The following is a 21,032-nucleotide window of genomic DNA, read 5'->3' as shown; positions in this document are numbered from 1 at the left end:
CTGAGGAGTGTAGATACATGGAATATGACTTGGCTCGAGTCGTCTTCATGATATTTCACCTTTCATGCTTCAGACTTCTTCAGTTGCTGAACTGGCTGCGAGAAAACTCTCAGATATTTAGCCTCTGAGGGCTGATTGAGTCGTTACGTCAAACAATGCAGGTTAACATCCCTCCTCACTGATCCGATCACTGCCAGATCATGTTCGACTGTTCACACTTTGCTTTAAAATGCGTCCTGGATGTGTCTGTGATTGGATCTGGGGCTTCACTTTCATCTAAGTCAAGGTGTGAATCATAGTTGGTGATGGTGGTGGTGCTGGTCAGGTAATAAGACCACAGCGGCTAAATATGTGGAGTTCCTCCCCAGGCTTTTTGGAGGTTTCAAGATAACTCTGGTAAGTCTTTAACTGTACTCCTGGGAAAGCAATGACCCATGTCATTATGGATAAATAGAAGGTAAATAGAAGATAAATGTCATGGTTTAAAATCTTAAAACTGTAATTCCACAAGATCGGAAGTTGCATGGACAAGAAAAAAACTGCCTTAACCGACTGTCCTCACTGTTGTGTGCTATGTCTACCTATCACTAGTGCAAAGCTTAACATACCAATGTGCAGAGATGCTTTTGCAGCTGGACTATGACACTAACTTTTGGACAAATAACAAATTCAGTCCGGGGTTATGTTCCACACTGATATGATGACTGTGTCTAGTCAGTGGAAAAGGTACAGTCACGCACATGACACACACACACACACCATCACATGCATTTCCAAGCATTACGTAACAACGTGCTGATATGGGTAGAAAAGTCAAGGAATTGGTTAATTAGTCATCGTAGTGAACTGAAACTTGCACTGTAAGTGGAAAAATATAAAATCACCACTCGACTGTGTCTCCAAGTGACATGTGGCGTTGTCAAAGTCACTGAGTGATACTTGTTTAATCAATGATTCATTACTAATTGAGTTAATGCCACTGTAAAACAACTACAGAATAAAAAACCAGTGACCTCCAGAACTATTGGAAGGATAAAAACAAGAGTTGTGTCGTCAAAGTCTCCTGTTGATGGTCACTCTGGTCAAGACACAGGCAAATATTCCGCACAGCAGCTGCACAGGGAAAGTATGACACTGTCTCGACTGGGACTAACACCATCACTGCCATCATCACCACAGAGAAGAAACATGGAAAGTTCTGCAGACCACCACCAGTGTCGCGCCATGTGCAAATATGAGATTATTATTCTTTATAAAAGTGAGTCATCATTTTATGTCTCTCTTCCAGGCTCTCGAGTGTTTTTATTCAGCACTTTAGACCTTGGTGCAAAAGGTTCAGTATTATGCGACAAAACAAGTTTATTTAAATGTGAAGTAAAAAAAAGTTGGACTTGAAGCCATTGTTTTCAGGTGTAATTGAAGGTGACAAAAAAGCAGGGCACTGAAACTATAATTGTGGTTAGAATGACTGGTTAGAGGTAAATATTTTGATGTGAGGTGTGTGTTTTTTTTTTTTCAGGTCTGTTGAGAAGGTCAGAAAGTTCAAAATGGCTGCTTCCTGTCCCCAGAGTTTATTCTGCTGGCCTCAGCCTTTCGAGCAGCCTTTAAGAGAAAATAAATGAGTGCAACAAAGTCTAATGTAGCAGTCAGACAGATCTTAACAAAGCAAACACCCATGGTCTAACGCTGACCGACTGTTGAGTTATGTCTCAGTTCCACAGCCCGATTCGTGTTGTGCTCCCACCAAGAAATGGCCCAGAACACCACAGGTGCTGCAACACAACCAGTGAGGGGGACCGTTTGAGTGTGAAGCTCATGCTCACTCTGCATTTACAGTGCACCTTTTTTTTGTCCTAAATATTATGTTCACTTTCTCTTTTACCTCAAGTAACCGACACGCTTGAATCTCTGTGTTTTCTCATCAACAGTAGACAGATGACAACATCTGGTGCTTGGCTGGAAGAGGACATTTTAATGGCTGCGTAAGAACTTTTCTCAAAAGGGGCCCTGTGAACTGTGCCCCCATACCACCTCGGGTTAAGTGCACATGTGCTGTCTTGAAATTGCTGCGTTGGACGCTTGCAAATGTTGTTCAGAAATCTCTGTGAGTAAATGCGCTCATACATTCTGTGGCTTTTTTTTTTGGTGGAGGAGAGATAATTTAAAATCTCCCCCGTTGCGTCCAGAATAAACTTCATCGCAGCCTTCGTGCCAAGACCCCTCAGCTGATCTGAACCAGAGGGGAGGCTTGAGGTTGGAGGTGTTGCAATGCATGGAGGAAAAAGTAGCACAAAAACAACACATTTGCAGAGTTGTGCGCTTGCAATGAAGAGCAGGAACTGTGCAAATCGCTGGTCCAGAGCCAAGATGGGTCAACATACACAAACAAATGAACGTCTGGCCTGTAAATATGACCAAATCCAGCTCTGTGCCAGCCGATGGCCGGACTGCAGACTGTTTATATCAATGGGGAGAGAGAGACAGCGTACCCAGCATGGACCCTGGCATTGGAATGGGGCCACTTGTGGTCGTGGCGTGTAGTAGTAGTAATGTGGACCTGGCAGGCAGTGGATGCAGAGGGTGGCTGCGGGGGTGGCAGTGTCCCAGCCTATCCGTGGTCGCGCGGTGGTTAACCAGTCTAGGTCACCTACACTTCCTCTGGCTTCTCTCCCTGGGAGGAAAAACAGTCTAGTCAAAATAATGGTGTCATTTTAGCTCCTTACGTTTGAGCAAGGGGAGACAAATTTAGCAACAGAAAAGCAAAGGGAGGGGCCTAAACGCAGATTAAGAAACAAGTGAACAAAAAAGTCGGTTCTGTGTTTTTTTCACTCTCTTAGCTCTTAAATAAGCAATCTTAAATGAATAGCACAGCCCCAGGGCAGCCTGTAAATTCATGTGTCAGCCTACGCAAGCAATTATAACTGGGCTCTGTCTTCCGCTTTTCTCCCTCCCGTTTTTGCCCACAGTACCATCTTAATCTGTTCTCTGGTTAAGACTGAGCTTTGACTCTGACCTGCTTCCTGTGGGCACTGTGCACGCTGATATGACGAGAGTGAAACAGTGTGCGTGTGTGTGTGTGTGCGTGTGCGTGCATGTGTGTGTGTCTAGACTTGTCTCACAAGACTCTGTGAGTGATATGGGCCTAAAACTATTTATCACCCAAGCTGCTTTGGCAGCTGCTGAGGAGCTACTCATTCATAAGACGTTCTAGATAGTGTAAATATATTACACACACACACACACACACACACACACAACATTCATTTCTTGGAGACTTACTCTAACCTTAACCACAATTACTACTGGCCTAATCCTAATCCTAACCCTAACCCTAACCCTAACCTCAACCTAACCATGAAACATATCTTCACCTTAAAATGTAGTAATTTACGTTATGGGGACTTGCTTTTTGTCCCCACAAGGAGGACAAGTCCCCATAATGTGACTGTGTAAACAGGTTTTGGTCCCCACAACATTAGTAATACCTGGTACACACACACACACACACGCACACACACACACACACACAGAATTGTTTTTATAGTGAGGACACATCAAAGACATAATGCTTTCCCTAGCCCCTCACTGTATTATTAACAGGTCACAACTAAGTACCTAACCCAAACTCTAACATAAACCTAATTCTAACCCTAATACCTAAAAAAGAGAGGTTTCTACATTTCCTGGTCCCCACAAAGATATAAAACATGTACACACACACAAACACACAGAGTCTGGTTTCCATTGATTTACATTCATTTCCTGGAAACTTTCTAACCTTAAAGGGCGGTTTCACCCATTTCTTTCGACACTTAAACTTAAAATCATATAAATCGTATAATTTATAATATAATATAATAATAATATTATATAATAATATATATAATATTTAAATAATTTACATTTTTATTACAGAGTTGGATTAAATTTGACCATTTTATATTCATTAATTTGATTTTTTCAGATCTTTTACTTCTAAAACTTGACTGAAGTAGGTAGGGCAATGTAGGGATTTAATTTTCTTTAAAGGAAGTGACTTCGACTGACGTCGACTTTTTGTCAATTTTAATTATTTTCTTCAATCCCAATGTCCTCTGTTGTTGTGGGAATGAGACATGTATCTCAGAATCATTGTCTGATGACCAAATTACACATTTATCTCTGGAAATTAGTAAGAAAAAAGTTTTGGGTGAAGTGGCCCTTTAACCAGAACCACTACTGGCCTAACCCTAACCTTATCCTAACATACAACATGTCCTCACCTTAAAATATAATAATAAGTCCCCATAATGTGATTGTGTAAACAGATATGGGTCCCCACAAATCCTTTTAAGGACTCACACACCATTTATTTCACCTTTCATTCACCTTTATAACAGAAAGTGAACTGATGGCATGGAGAGCCACCTATTTAAAAAGCTCCAAACTTGACCTTAACCAGCGTCTTATACACATGATGACAAAGTGATTGTGATGTGGATGCATTTTAGAATTAGGAAGGTAATTGTGATGAGGGCCAAAGCTTTTCTTTTTCTCCCTTTTTCTTTTTTAATCTAAACCAGACATCTGCAAACCTCAGACAGAGTAAAGATGTTCTTTTTCTCCTCAGACAGTAAATGGCTTGCCATCTCTTTCCCAGCAGGCCTGGAACGAGAAGGTGTCTGAATGAGACTGTGCTATGATTACACTTCAGAGGAAAACCACACATGATGACAGCCAAAACTCTAAAACAGTGTCAATTCCATCGCCTTTCGAAAATTTGTTGCACTTGGTTGTGTGATGAAGAAAAAAATGGCCCATCATTTAGAAATACCTTTGAATTTTAAGAATAAAGTTGAATATGATGATTAAATGTGCCACTGCTGTGGTCACTGAAACAGTTAGAATTTAAAATGTAGATGCATTATATCGCGGACTAACATGTTTAGCAGGTGCATTACCACATTTCTTCACTTCAATAAATCCTGAGCTTGGTCTCGTTTTGGTTTTTGATGCGTTAGATAAAAAGATTTATGAATTGTGATTTTCCAGTATATTTTAAACCTAAAACTGGTGGCAATTGATGTGTTAGTATACCCATAGTTCAAATATTCTGTTTACAAAAGAAATGTAGCAAATAAAACTCTATTATTACATTATGGAAAGTAAATACAATCACAATAGATTATGCACCCACACATTCACACTCTTTTAGAATAATCTGGCATATTTTTAGGACTGAAATTCAAGCCACAGGCACAACACTGGGTAGCTGTACTTTATGTGTCAGCCAGTGGTGAGTTCTTGGTTGGATCTGACATAACTGTGCCTCACAGCTAAACCAGCCACAGTCCAAATAGAGCTCTAAACAAAGTGGAGACGCAAGCAGTGAGCCAGGAGGATCCAGCATTGTTAACTCTCCATCTACTGGTCTAATTTTACATTTTAGAGCTATCTATCTATCTATCTATCTATCTATCTATCTATCTATCTATCTATCTATCTATCTATTTGTCAGATGTTGTTGAATCCACCTGCTAGAGTTTAGCACACAAGGGAACAGAACATCAGTTTGCTATAGGGTCCAACTATCACTACCAAGTCTTTACAATCTCATCTGATTCATCCTTCTGCATCCTTCAAGTTTCATCAGGTTACAAACCACAGTCAATGTATTTGAGATAGATCCTTTGTGCAGTCTGATGTTAGTATTGCTAAGTTACATTGCTTAGTATGGATGATAGTTTGCCATGAATATGTTTGAGCTTCCCATCATAATTGGTAGTTTTTATCTGGCAGAAATTCTACCTACCTACCTACCTACCCACCTATCATATTATTATATTATTAAGCAGACTGTTCAACTGCTTGTAAACGCAAATATCTAGACATCCAATCACATGGCAGCAGCTCATTGTGGAATATAGGCATGTCATGACAAGACAGGACAAGACCACCTGTTGAGGTTCAAACCGAGCATCAGAATGTCGAAGAAAAGTGACTAAAGTGACTTTGAGTGTTTCATGGTTGTTGGTGTCAGACGTGCTGCTCTGGGTATTTAAAAACACATTGATCTACTGGGATTTTCACGCACAATCATCTCTAGTTTTTACAGAGAATGGACTGGCGAGTGGCAGTTCTCTCTGCATTGTAGATGCCAGGGTTTAAGTCCAACCTTTGAGCTATAGCAGCAGAAGACCACATTGGGTGCAACTTATAATGTGTCCTGTATATGGTGAGTATCCATCCAACCATCCAACCATCCATTTCCCGTACCATCTGTAGATCCTTAGGATCTTAAGTGTCACCAGGAAGACTCTCTTAGTCAACCCTGCCCAATTACTTTAACAATTCTTAATAGGATATTGTGGCTTCTCTCTTAACTGAAAACAGACCTGCTGCAGCCCTGAAATAGCAGCGAGAGGAAATCCATGGGACACTTCCTCGTCACCAGTTGCCCATAACCTGGATGAGTGGCACCCTCCCTTAATGGAGCCTGGAGCCTGACTCCCACTCACCCTGGTCTCTCGTGACGTATGGAGGCCAGCAGCTCATCGCGAGTCACCGCACTGAAGTGGTAAGACAAGCATCAACAAAAACAATTCCTTGCCTTTCACTTGAGGACTGTGGGCCGAGTCCCTCTAAAAATATCTCCAAGAAAAACTGAGGGGGTGGCTGCAGCTGCGGCTGTGACATTTATTGGGAATCATCCACTCCCTTTGTGCTGTGAAAACATTGTCTTTTTCAGGCTGGAAAACAAATGAGATGAGTACAATGTGGTAAAATAATGAAGAGATGACCGGCAGAATTTTCTACCGCTGGCTGCTGTCGTCATATCATATTTTTATGTTCTGATCACCACAGAATGCAGCCACAGCCTCAGTCCTGGTTTTCTTTATATTTTAAGTCTGTTTGACTACAACCAGCTGTATTTGAGTCAAGGGTGTTTTACAATGAAGGAAACAAAGATAGTTAATGGGTATCATCCCAGCAACAGCTGAAGACATAACAAACTCAAATGATATTACATATTTCATCTTTATGTTTTGAACTACGATTCCAATCTTGAAGGGTCTAAACATGCCAGAACATGCAGCAGCCCAATTCATTAATTCACAATTTATGTGATTCATAAATATGCTCAAAGAAAAAGAATCACACAGTTGAGAAAATGTTATGTATCCAAAACTTAAAAGTAGCACTCACCTTGAAACATCTTATTGCAGGGCCCTTTGTTTGACAGCGTGTACTCGTGCACTTGTAACCAACAGTTTGCGCTCTGTAAATCAGAGAGCACAGACATATAAAAACCATATAGGAAAGCAGAGCTCGGGATGGCAAAGCAAAGTGAGCCGTATCCTGTGGCTGACAGGAAATGATGGTTAAATGACAGGTTTCATAAATAAAGGCCTGCAGGTTTGCCTTCACACCCTCCATGTATCTGCCTCTGTGTCAATGAGAAAGCCATGATACTATATCTGAGCTTGCCATGAAGTGAATGTACACAGTACATCCATTGGTCCTCCAGGTCTGTCTTCATGCAGAACACTATGTTTGCAACTGCAGTTGAAGCTTAACAACACCGATGTAGCAAGTGCCATGATGTAGCCACTGCTTTGCCTAACCTGCGTTACTCACCAACATAACCTGCTTTGCTTTGCTTTGCCCGCAAGCATGTAACTTGCTTTCCCCACAGTCTTGTGAACGGACTGAATTAGGTTTAGGTTAGGTTAGGTTTTTTATAATATTTTAACGGAGTAGATGGAACTTGGTCATGGTTTGCCACATTTACTTGTGTTCATTTATGAAGCGTGTGTCTGGTTAGTCACCTCCAGGATGTTTATTTGTTTCTTTTTGTAATTTTGTTTGATTGCTACAATTTAAATTGAGTTACCAGAATTAGTTGTTTATTTACTGCATTCATACAACTAATTTGGGTTGGAGATTACCTTTGATTGGATATTATTTTGTATTGTTTACTAATGATCTTTTTGGTATTTTGTTTCCTTCACTGACCAGACTTGCTTTAATTCTGTTTCTTCTTGTTTCCCCAGGAGCTGAGAGCCTAAGGTGGTTGAGGCTGCTTTTTGGTTATGTCTCCTCCCTCCTTAGCCCTCCTCACCACCGGTGAGCCTCAGCCCTATTTTAGCTATTATATGGTGTTTTAATGTCATATGTGCAAAGTGGAATAAAGATTATTGTTGGATGGAACCACGTCTCTTGCTCCTTATTTGGGTATTTTGATCTTTATTTCCTTGGCTTTAACATCTCCAGGGTGGTTTTGTCAGAATATTACTATTGAACAAATTTGCAGATTATCCTTTAAAGACCTATCAACCCTCGACCCTCCACGCCACATTACCTCCATTTTGGCTCAATAAAACTTAAGACAGGTCCGTCTTGTATTAAGGGGAATCGTAGGTATCTTGAACTTGAAATATGACTTTTCTGAAACTGACTGTCATAATGAAGTTGCCCTTAACATCATCAACACAAGAACACAGCGGTAACATTGTTGTAATGGAACCTTGAACAATTTTTCCACACTTTGACAAGCTTTCTTCATGCAGTCTGGTGTTGTTTTTGCCAGTTGTTAGTTTTTAATCTGACAGGTTTATTTAAAAAAATCTGTGTCTTGATCAGTATTGTCTGAACACACAGACTTTTTAGCTCCCCCACAGCGGAGGACAGATATAAACATTATCTTCTTTCCCTTTGGTGTAAAAAAATATCACTGAGGGAAAAGTGCCAGACAAACAAGGGCCATTTAACTTGTACCAGACGCGGCTAAATACACTCTCCAGTGTCCATGAAAACAGGCGGTTTAGAGTGTGATTTAACTAGGTCTGCACCACGCACAGGATAGATTTTTGACTGTAAACAATTCAATAATGGAAGAGGGATCACTTTGCTCTGGTTTTCATCTTCTGCAGCCATCTATATAAAAGTGGTGACTTTTAGGAGACTTGGTGAATTTAAATCTGCAAATGAACCTTTTGTTTTGTCCTATTTTACGAGTCATCTTGCCTGTTCCAGAGGGATACCACCAAACCCATAAAATGGTTGGCTTTTTTAAACAATGTTGCATAACTTTAATTTCCCTCTCTCTCAGCCTACGTATTGCTTTTTTTGTGTGCCGAAATTGGGATGAATAACTGTTGTTTTTAAGTGGAATGCCATACAGTTAAAGAATTTATATTGTCAAGTGCGGCCCCACCAATTTTGTGAATATCAGCCAAGGTCATAAATGAAAACCAAAGTGACATGCAACTCTAGTTGTAACAACCAGAACTCGCCGGGCTGTAAAAGTCATTTTCCTGTAGTTGATCATAGATGGTGACATGAAGAGAGTCAGAATTTTACAGGGCAACATTTTGATGGTTTATGATATCAGACGTTAAATCAATCACCTCACAGCACTGGAGTCATTATACATACATATTTTTTTTTTTTGTTTTTCATGATTGTTCAGCCACAGCACAGCATCCAACTCATTCAGGCCCAGGGCCGGGTTAAGTGAAATAGCAGGAGTATCATTCAAATAAGATTAAAACACACATGTCAGCACATACAGTACAGTACATGTATGACCACCACTACTTAAACCACCATCTGAACGGGCCACTGTTCTTTCCGTGTCCTTGCGCATTTCCGTCAGACTGCCCCGCCTTCCCGTTACAGCCCTAAAACACATGGATGCGGTGAAGTGGAGCCTTTTCGTTACATGTGAGAATTTGCCCCGCAAATACATGCCAACTCCCAGCTGTGACTGTGAATTTAAATGGGAGGCTATATAATATTTATAAATGGAGCATTGAACTGTGCAACTGCACAGCCCTTGCCTACAAGTGAACGGAAACCATTATAGTGCCATCGGAGTGCTGCTTTTAAAAAAAAAAAATCAACATAAGTAGTTATTTACACACAAACACACACATATATATTTATATTTATATATATGAGTCTCCATCTCAGTGCCCTCCTACAATTTTACTTTTATTTTTCATGGAGAGCACCAGAAAGGATGTTTTTCGTCTTCATTTGCAAAAATGCACACAAAAATGGCTGTTTGGGCTGCTGTAAAAATAATGGCAGTGCAAAAGTGTGAAAAACAAGACCCTTGCTTAAAGTACACAGAAAAAACGTATTCTAAATTGTAGACTGATGCAAACATACTGTACTTATGGGTATTATATTCAATTTCTGATTGAGTATACTGTTGTATTAATTGAGTGGGTATTGTTTATAGTTCACTGTTGGAGTTGGCCTACCCCTTTGAATGTCATCATTTTCCAACTATAGCTTAATTTTTTAATGATGATGATGTAAGAAAACAAATACATGCACACACCCAAATCTGCCCACTCACATACACACATATTTGCACAGCATTCGTTGTGAGGACACTCATAGACATAATGCATCTCCAAGCCCTTTACCCTAACCTTAACCATTACAATTAAATGCCTAACCCTAACCTAAACAAAATTCTAACCCTAACAATAAAACCAAGTTTTTACACTCAAACAGGTGATGACTATAGCCAAAATGTCCTCACTCCCTATGGTTTATCAGTTGTATGGTCCTCACAATGATGGCCATACACGGAAAAGGACATTTAAAAGTTACAGTTTGAGATGATGCAGATGTTGACCCCTGAGCAAAATATCATGAGAAGCCTCAAAATACCAAATGACCAAATTTACTGCTTTGTGTGTGTATTTCTGCGTAAGGAGACGGTTGTCAGGAACAATATGACGTGTCTAAGTGCAGACACTGACACATGTCTGTGGCATATTTTGCGTGGGTAAATTATTAATTTCACTTAAAATCATGTACATAACAAAACACACACACCTTACCCAAACCCTTAACATAAACATAATTAAACCATGGTCTCAACCCTAAAAAATGCCCTTGCTTCCTGTTTATATTGTTTGCTTATGTTGAATATGTTATTGGTCCTCACATACAAGTGCACGCGCACACACACACACACACACACACACACACACACGCCAGTCAGAACCAAATGAGACAAGACCTATCAAGTCTTCCCTCGGTCAGAGCAGACACTGTTGACTCACTCACTGTAGTCTCGAGGTGCTCAGCCCGCGTCCCACCACAGCTATGCACCGTCTGACCAGAGCCTCGGAGCAAGGGTGTGCAGACTCACACACGTCTACGGACGCATGCAGACATTACACAAACACAGGCAGACACATGTACACTCCGCACAGGTACACCGACACATAATACATACAAGTCGGCCTGACACTTTCTCCAGCTCTGTGGTTTGCTCTTTAATCCACTCGTGAGTCACATAACACTAAAGAGCAAGAAAACACATACTTTCTCTTGTTCTTTCCTTCCCTCGGTTGAGCCGCCAGCTTTTGGACTTAGCTGTTGATTACTTCATACCGTATATCCACGACGATGTGAGAGGGACTGTTTACTCTTTGGGCAGAAATGGTGCACCTGTCAGACAGTTCCACAAAGCCCCTTTGGAAAACCATTTGTGTTAAAAGGATCGAGTTTTCTCCCCACAAATCCTCCAGCCATGTGGCTCAAGTGTGTCAGACACACTCCAGTCTGTCCACAAACATCAGAGACAGGCTCGAGAAAACACATTGGACCTGACATCACAATGAAACAGTCTGGATTAGATGCCACAGGCAGAACTTTCTGGCAGAAAACCCATTGAGCCCTCACTTCTGCTCCTGTGAGCTATGGATGTGCTCTTTCACTTGCATTGATTACAGTCTCCGCAGCAAACTATACATGGCAGCTCCATCATTCAGAAAACAGCAATTTCTCACAGGCATTGGTAAGTTCACAGATCTTCTGTGAATTCAATTCTAAAAGAACAATGTGATTTAAAACCATTTCTTGAGTTCTTCTCTTTCCCAAAGTTTAAAATGTGGAATGATGCATCACATTGGATTCTGTCAGGAGTTTCATCAGCTACAACTGTAACTCCACTCCGCTTTGTAGAAGTAGAAGGCAAGGCAAATAATAATGTTTTCAGGCCTGATTTAAATGAGCTGACAGTGTGAGCAGACACACCTGTTTGTTCCACAGGTGAGGAGTAGAATAACTGAATGCTGCTTCTCTTTGTTTGGTTCTGCTTCTGTGGAAACACACAGTAAACCTGTTCCTGATCATCTTAGACCTCTGGATGCTTCATATAGGGAACTAATAAGTCTAGAATGTACAGTGGCCGACAGGGGCAAATGCACTGCAACGACCCAAAACACATGGAGGAGGAGAAACGAGCTGCTGGTGTTTTAGGACTTGCTGTTGTTTTGGGAATCCGCAGCATTTGTTAATATGCAGCTCATTCCTCCTCCTGCATGTGTTTTGGGTCATTGCAGTGTGTTTGCCCCTGTCGGCCACCGTAAGAATGTATTTTGGTAGGGTTAGGGCTAACCCTAACCCCTTTTGGTATCTCTCTCTCTCTCTCTCTCTCTCTCTCTCTTGCTCTCTCCATATATATATATATGTATGTATAGTATAATGCAACTTGTCCGATGTCAGCTAGGATTGGCTCCCCTCCCATGACCCTCATAGGATAGATAAGCAGTATACAGTAGATCATGGATGGATGATAGGAGATAACAGATTCTCCTCAAGGACAAGGAAACTGAACCTGTGTGCTTGGATGTCCCTTTAAAGGTCCACTGTGTACCAATTACTTCTAATGGCGAGAGTGCAACAAACAAACAAACAGAAGACTCTGCAGAGGAACTGTGGTGGCCTTCACATACCACAAAGGATGTAAAAACAATCCTCCACAACTCTCTCCACTCTCCTACTCTCGCTATCATCTCCTCTTTCTTTCCTTTGTTCCTTTAGGCATCGGGTTTATGTTGGCAAAGCTGTTTGCCATTGTTTGTTAACCAAGCTTTTCCTTCAAAATGCAAAACACAAGTCTGTTTGGAGCATTCTTGCCTTTGCAGCAAGAAGACCGGGGTTCAAGACCCGGTCGGAACAAGGGCCTTTCTGCATGGAGTTTGCATGTTCTCCCAGTGAGTGTGTGGGTTTTCTCCGGGTAACAAAGTGGAAGAAGATGGATGGATAGAAGTCTGTTTGGGCAGCTGGTTCAAGATGGCTACCTACCGTAAAGCAAGCCCCACATCTCAATTACATATAAAGCTGTTTTTTTTATTTTAAAACAATTATACGGTAAATACAAATGCTTGTGGGTATAGATAGTCAAAATCTGTCAATAGATAAATGTTACATACTGGAGCTTTAAAATGAGGGCGTGACAAAATGTCCCGATCTAACATCGTGTTGTAGTTTGTAATGCTATGCAAATGTATGCATATTTGCACTGATTTCTACTTTGACAGACATTAGATGAACCCAAAAACTACTTATAAGTAAAAAATTTAGGTTATTTGGGGTGCGTGTTACGCTGCTGTTAATCTGACCTTGCTCACACTTCATGCACTCTAACGCCGAGAGGCCAAAACACAAACCCATATTTCCCGATGTGCAGCCACACGTGCGTAGAGACCCGCAGTCAGACAGACAGATAGGGAAACACATAACCGGTGTCTCACCACAAACATACACACAGACAAAACCGACACACCCCACCATTCACCATCCCGGTCTTGTTTACTTGTGACCATCAGTGCACAGCAGCAGTCAACCCCATCATTCCACACATTCCTGCGTCCCTGCACTATTTTATGTGCTTTGAAGAAAGACTTCCAAAGACTGCAATTATAAAGGTATTACTGAAAATGAAAGCAAACAAGGGTGAATCTGACAGTTTTACAAATGTATGGATTTCTTTCTTTCTCTTTTTTAAAAAATAAATATAAATACAGCAAGTTCAAAGTGTCTCCACACAACACGTGAACCAGTAATAAAAACTGGGACCTGCTGGTGTTTACGAGGCAAAAAGCCCAGACAAACGTAATCTGTGCAACTCTGCCATCTGTTGACCATAAGGAGCAACTATGATTGTTTCACAATCTTGTTTAATTTCCTTATTGTCCTGCTCAGTCTTACATAACAACAAGCACAAACAAAAGGATGCACTCGTGATTTGTTTGACACAGAAACGCAGAAAGTGTCTGGCCACAAGATGATTGTCTGTATTTACTTTAATTCTTTAAATGCATAGTTTCCTCCCACAGACCAAAGATGTGTAGGCCAGGTGAACTGCGTGACCTCCAAACTGCCAGTTAAGTGTGGGTTTGTTTGTGCTCTGTGAAAGGATGCTGAGACATTGACCCACTAATTTTTAAGATGTGTTTTTGTTTGTGATTTCAATATTTGTTGCACTTGAAAAACAGCTCCAATCCATTCTTCACCCAGTGTTCATACAACAAAAATGAAAGGCATGTACATATGTACCTTCAGACTTAATAACTTGTGTCCGCTGACTTATTATTGACTTGTTACCTTGTAAAGGCTGATGAATTTTATTTTATTTGTCAATTTTATGAAGGATCTTTTTCAGATTAATATCTGTATCTATGCTGCCATCTAGGGACAATCCATGGATCTACAGGCAGACAACTACTGTATGTGTGCCATACATAGGGAGTTATATTAGTGAATGTCATTGGACTACAGGGAATTAATCTGTGATGTTTATTATTCACAAATCTAAGTCCTCCCATAGGTCAAAAGCTCCATGAAAATAAATTATTTTAATTATTTTTAATTATTATTATTATTTTTATTATTATTATTATTATGTATTTATTTTTATTATTATTCTTGTTCTGATTAACAGACACATTAAAAATCAATACTTGTAAGATAATCAAAGAATACATATTCATATTTATGCTCTATGAAGAACATTTAGCGGGGACGATTATTTCTGACACACACATCACATGGGGACAGACCACGGGAGGGGCTTCCGGGGCCTACGTCATACGTATGCGCCACGTCCACTGACATTCAAAGACAGTTTGATAAGACTTTTCCACGCTCGGAGTTTAATTATAAACTGTTCGACCATGCACAGAGCCACACAAACAGCGTTGTACGAGTGGCCACACGTTGTCGGCCCTGCGGTGACTCGACAGTGTTTAAAATACAAAGGTAAGGACCGGTGGACGTGTTACGTACACCAGCAGCTAAAATGCTAAAAACACTCAAAGTAAAAACAAGGGTAGCGGGGGGGTGCAACGTTTCATAACAGCGTTGTTAGCTATATTTGTGTGTTTTTCTTTACAAACTTTACACCACAGTTTTGCTACTTAAAAAGCCAATAGCAGTACTTCCTATAAATTATATATGTATATTCCAAACTTACGGTTTGTGTGCCCTCCATAGCAGGGTTGCCAGGGCTGAATAAAACGTATATACAGAGGCTATTAGAATGAGCAATATAGTGAGTGTATATAGAGTGTCTTATATCCTTTTTTCCAACACAACCTATAGGCAATCTGATGACATGGTATTTGTGTTCATTTTCCCCAACTACATAAACACACCCTAGCAAAAAGTAGAATTAGGGAAATTTGGAAATAAGTCACATTTCAAACTTTGCTTGGCTCGTTTTCATGAACAGAAATAGAAGAAAATGTGTCTATTTTGTGACTTTTGGGCAATTATCACTACTCCCACTTTGTTAAACAAAATATTCTATATAAAATTAATCATAATTTTGACTCAACACCACATAAGAAAAAATGCATTTTGTAAAGCCTGAAGATGTGACCTATAAACACACACCCCTAGGTTGTCCATGTGTATTATTCCCACTGAAATTTAACTAGGGTTAATGTCCCAAAGCTTTACCATCATTTTCCAAATGATCTATGTTGACATCCACAGAGACAGCACTAAAAGCTAAAATATTAGATAACCTATACTTTATTGACTGAACCCAAAAGTGACAAAATTGTTTCCTCATCAAGGCTCCAAGAATCACACGTAAAAACATTTAAAACACGCACAAACATAAAGAAAACCAGTCGGTGGGAGGAAACCGCAGCAGCAGCAGCAGTGTTATATTTAATTGTTCCTGTTCAGGGCGGCTGTTGCAAGAATGTCTTGTTGAAGTTTTTTTTGGGCTGGTGGTACATTATACCATCTTCCTGAAGGCAGGTAACTGTTAAGAGTGGTGCAGAGGGTAGGAAGTGTCATCTGTGATCAGGGTTGCTTTCCTGTTCAGTGAGCAGATGTACTTGCATAAATGCAGTGTGCTAATGTGCTGTGGAGATTTATAGATAAAATAAACATATGTGACTGATGAGCAATTTACAGACATATTCTGTCCCCCTTTCCTTCCCCACCCTGCCTGGATGGAGGTTATTGTTCTTATCATAAAGAATGTGGTGACTGATTGGTAGAGGAGTCATCCTTCAACTGAAGGTTTGAGGGTTTGATTTCATGCCAATGTGTCCCTGGGCAAGATACTTCACCTCAAGTTGTTCCTGTGCCAGTAGCATGTGAATGGGTATAAAAGATGTGTGATAGAAAAGGCACTGCACCTAAATGTCAATACTTGAAAGATGTAACAGATTGGTTGCAATAAGGTATTGAATTTAACTACATTAAAGACATATGACTAAAACTGTTTAATGTAAATGTGCTATGTATGTACGAAATTAAAACCAACCTAGGATTAATATCAAAAAGATCTCCTTGAACAAAAACTATTTAAAGTTTTTAATGTTGCTTGTTTACATGCTTCGTGATCCTTCACTGTCTTTGGTGATTGTCTTGAATGCAAATCATCTTCTCGGCCTGAAGGTAACGCCACCCTAACCCTCACCTGTGGTGCTCACTTTACATTTGTCTTCCTGTGATTGAACAGCACCAATGCGGCAGAGCTTGCGTGCTTACAGTGTGCTCCCGCCCCCGCGGGACAGTGAGGAGAAGGAGATGCTAGCCCAAATGATTCGAGTGGATCATGCTGGTGAATATGGTGCTAACCGCATCTATGCCGGACAGATGGCAGTGTTGGGTCGATCTGGGAGTGGACCTCTAATCCAGGTGTGGCCTCAGTTTGTGTGACCCCTACCAGACAACAGTTATACACAGTATATACACACAACATTGTGGAGTTAGTTTTTCACAATACAGTTGTTTTAGTAATGTTTGAGTGCTCCTTCTTAATTTTTAGATCCGCAACTATCAAAGATCTTGCTTAAGCGTGACTTGAATGTTTCCTCCAAAATTTTAGAATTGAACTTAATTTTCAGTGCTCCATGTTTTCTGTAGGAAATGTGGGATCAAGAAAAGAAACACCTTGGGAAATTCACAGAAATTATGGCTGATAACCGAGTTCGGCCCACTGCATTGTTACCACTCTGGAATGTCGCTGGGTTTGTATTAGGTTGGTACATTCCTTCATTGGTACATACAGTACAGTTTAATAGCATCTTATCTTTTAACTGTGAAAGTGATCCCGGAAAGATTTTTTTTCACTGTTTTTAAAATGTTGACTTTGCTTGAATGTAGGTATTCTTACAGTCAAAGAGCCAGCTAAATTGTCTTCATGTTGCATCCACATATTAAAACTTGAAATATCAACTAGGGGCAACCACTGCGCTGCTGGGAAAAGAGGGGGCCATGGCCTGCACTGTGGCAGTGGAGGAAAGCATCTCGGAGCACTACAACAGTCAAATAAGAGTTTTGATGGAAAAGGATCCAGAGAGATACATTGAACTTTTAAAAGTAAGTTTTCTCTAAAACACAACTTTACTGGAAACTTCCTACTCAACAGAACAGCAACAGCAATTAATACAGAGTTGTACTGTGTTTCCTGTGAAACCCCACACAATTTGATTTGCAATTTGGTGCACCCCAAGACTACTACACCGAATATAAGGACGACAGAAATGGATACGTGTTTGAAGATACGTGTTTGAATATGAGTGATATCAGACTGGATAGATCTTGGCTAGAGTAGCAAAAATATTTACATTTACAGAGGACTCAAAAGACCCTTTTATTTTAATCTTTCTCCTGGCTCTAATTTAAGATATTCCTTTATTTGTCTTACACTGGGACATTTGCAGTTTTACAGCAGCCAAAAATCACAGCAAGGTAGGAAATAGAAACAAGGTAAGGAAATAGGAGTATTATATATGTGCAAGACAAACAATATGAGATAAACCACTGTAGCTCCGCGACATACAGTATATACAAGTAAACATTGCAGTCGGGGACAACAGGAAGTGTACAGTATTAACCACCAGTATTGCACAAAATAATGAAGCGGTTTTGGTGTACATGTGGTCCACTGACACTGCTGGTTGTACAGTCTGCCTGCAGCAGGGATGAAGGTCATGCGATACCTCTCCTTCACACACTGAGGGTGCAGCAGACTGAGCTCTTCAGTGAGGGTCACAGTGTCCTGCAGAGGGTGGGACTACTCCATTAAAGATGATAACTTAGCCATCATCCTCCTTTCACCCACCACCTGCACTGAGTCAAGGCAGAGATGGAATATAGTACAGGAATAGTGTATACAGAGAGATTGTGTCACACGACCTTGTTCACTTTCCATTGTACTGTTGATTGCGCATTGTCGTATCATTGTAGTTGTGTTGCATTTTCCATTTACTTACAGTTCCTTAACGTTCATAACGTAATAATTAGTATCAACAATATTAACATTAATAACAATACTGCAGTTAAGGGATTTAGCCGTTGGCGTGTTGATGTTGTTTTTTGCAACCACACGTTCAGAGGCATCACCTTCAACCACACTCTGACCAGATGATACCAGCTGTCAATCACACCAGTGTCCACTCATATGTGACATTTTCCTTTGAATTATTGAAGAAGACTTGACAATAGCAATCAAGTTTATTTAAGTCATTTTTCTATAGACATCTATTCAAACTTTCTTTTTGCTCCTGGTGGCTATTTTAATATATTTTCACCTCCTTTTTGGAGAAACCCAGAAGACTATCTCCATTTTTTTTATGTATGGCTTTTACTAATTTAGTATTTCCTTGTGAAATATAATGGCTCAGTTATTTAATGGGACTCTCATATCATACACAAAGTCAAAGCTTATTGATGAATTGAAAGGACTTTCAAGATTTTACTCTATGAATCCAGCCACCAGCACATTTCATAGGTTACTGCTTTTAATTAATGTCCTTGGGTTTATTTCGATAGGTTATAAAAGAATTCAGAGACGATGAGATGGAGCATCATGATACAGGCCTGGAGCATGATGCTGAGTCAGTAAGTATATTTAGTTTTAACTTGCATGGTTAATAAAGTTTGTGTTTGTTTACTTGATGTTGTGGGTGGTTTTTGGCTTTCATGCCGTTCCTTCGTTACTGGTTTTATTTTCTAGGCGTCAAGGGAATGAAAAGAGATTTGCTTTACAGACCACACAAATACTTTTCACAGAAAGCATAGGGAGTCAAACTTTGCCTAAATAAGTATAAGCAAATGATCACTTTGAATAACTTTTTTTGTTCTTTTTTTTCAGCTCCCTGGATACTGGCTACTAAAAAATGCAATACAGCTGGGCTGCAAAGCTGCAATATACGCTTCAAAACGTCTCTAATTATGTAGAAAAGTTAACTTTTTCAAATGTTTGTTGACTTATTTTTGTAAATGCTTTCATTGGATTTTGTTTCATTGTACCTTTGCCAGATCAAAAAGTATTGTAGACAAACAGTATACAGTGTAATTCAAGGGCTGTTTAAGTCGATGGAGGACGTGACCCTTCCTGAATCACAAGACACATCTCTGTCATGTTTAGTTATTGTAAATGTGACATCTTATGGTGAGTGTAGATACTAACAAAATGAGGACAACTTCGGGGAAATAGTGGCCTTGGCTTAACAGAAAGGACATAGTCCATCCATTTTCTACCTCTTTATCCTCCCCATAGGGCCCCATAGAGACAAACAACCATCCACTCTCACACTCACGGTCAATTTAGTGTCCAATTGACCTAATTCCCAAATCTGCATGTGCTTGGACTGTGGAAGAGGAACCGAGAACCCGGAGAAAACCCCCCTGCTTCAAAACAAAACACTGAAATACTCTTTGGCTGGTTAATCTGTTTGGGCTGCTGTAGAAACAACAACAACAACAAGCGTGGAGTGATTATACATGTATACAAACATACTTATGGTCAGTATATTCTGTTTCTGCCAATAAACCCTCTTAAATGTTACACACCAGACCTTTAATTGATGTTGGTCTCAATTGAACTGCTTATAAAACGAGCTCACATTCAACATTTCTAATCCTGTTACTTTACATAACATCTTTTTTAAAAACGCAGGAAGGGACGAGGTTTACCTGCAGTTGATGATCTGATGAACGCTTGGGCTTAATGTGTGAGGTAAATACTCGATATGCACACGATGAGCACATATTGATACTAGCACAGACATGCCATCATACCCTTCAACAAACTCTCTCGTTTCACATGTAGTAGTTCATATGTCACGCTGAGTAATGACTTGTCATTCTAGCCTAACTGCTAAGCGCCCTCACACAGCTGTTCTGGGTACATTAGGTCATCGAGAAAGAAGGACTGACAAGAGGCTTGTCCCCGGGGCCCCTAATCTATTAGGCCTTTCAGCGGGGTGAGCAAAGTGTTCATTCCCCTCAGTATCAGTTTGTGCTCCGTGTACATTGAGTCCCATCGGTGTCCCCTTTACACACACTGAAGCCTTTTCACACACTGGGGACATGATGTTGTTGAGATTAATGGTCATTGGCAGGAGCTGATATTGGACTTCAATGAAATCCTTTGATGGTAATCTGGCTCTTGGCTCTTGCATGCAGTTACTTATGGTTTATAGTAAATGAAAAGTATATACATTATACCAGTCATCTGCAGAGACAGGGTCACCAAATAAATTGACTTAATTTTGTTTCCCCCAGCCTTTTACTGAACATGTATTAAATAAAACACACGTAAAATAAAGTTGTGATTCATTTATTAAACACATAATGTCTGGTCTATTCAAATTAATGTCCAAGGTTGCAGAAACTAGCTTTTCCAATGATTGTTTATGTTTATTTGTATTAATTGGTTTACAATGGTATTGTTTAAATACACTTGGATAGAAGATTCTTTGGCT

At 40.1% G+C, this 21,032-nt stretch overlaps 1 protein-coding gene and 1 long non-coding RNA gene across 2 annotated transcripts; both read left to right on the top strand.

Moving 5' to 3' along the window:
- The first annotated feature begins 135 nt into the window (after positions 1 to 135).
- LOC131467400 (uncharacterized) lies at positions 136 to 8,154 on the top strand. The gene is made up of 4 exons (XR_009241495.1): positions 136 to 396; positions 6,086 to 6,214; positions 6,373 to 6,556; positions 8,034 to 8,154. It is a non-coding gene; the product is annotated as an uncharacterized LOC131467400 (long non-coding RNA).
- Positions 8,155 to 14,872: 6,718 nt separating this feature from the next.
- Positions 14,873 to 20,113, top strand: coq7 (coenzyme Q7 homolog, ubiquinone (yeast)). The gene is made up of 6 exons (XM_058639527.1): positions 14,873 to 15,054; positions 16,778 to 16,956; positions 17,185 to 17,299; positions 17,501 to 17,640; positions 19,096 to 19,164; positions 19,418 to 20,113. The coding sequence occupies exons 1-6, from the start codon at positions 14,970 to 14,972 to the stop codon at positions 19,493 to 19,495; spliced, it is 666 nt and encodes a 221-aa protein (XP_058495510.1). The 5' UTR covers positions 14,873 to 14,969; the 3' UTR covers positions 19,496 to 20,113.
- Positions 20,114 to 21,032: the final 919 nt, after the last annotated feature.

The sequence above is a fragment of the Solea solea genome, chromosome 10, assembly GCF_958295425.1.
Source record: "Solea solea chromosome 10, fSolSol10.1, whole genome shotgun sequence".
Taxonomy (NCBI): domain Eukaryota; kingdom Metazoa; phylum Chordata; class Actinopteri; order Pleuronectiformes; family Soleidae; genus Solea; species Solea solea.
Note: the sequence above shows the minus strand (reverse complement) of the source record. Positions and strands in the feature narration are given on the sequence as shown.

Coding starts and splice junctions, on each gene's coding strand:
- coq7 (XM_058639527.1), top strand. CDS start 14,970: ATGCACAGAGCCACACAAACAGCGTTGTACGAGTGGCCACACGTTGTC. Junction 16,957..17,184: donor GGAGTGGACCTCTAATCCAG/GTGTGGCCTCAG, acceptor TGTTTTCTGTAG/GAAATGTGGGATCAAGAAAA. Junction 17,641..19,095: donor GATACATTGAACTTTTAAAA/GTAAGTTTTCTC, acceptor TTATTTCGATAG/GTTATAAAAGAATTCAGAGA.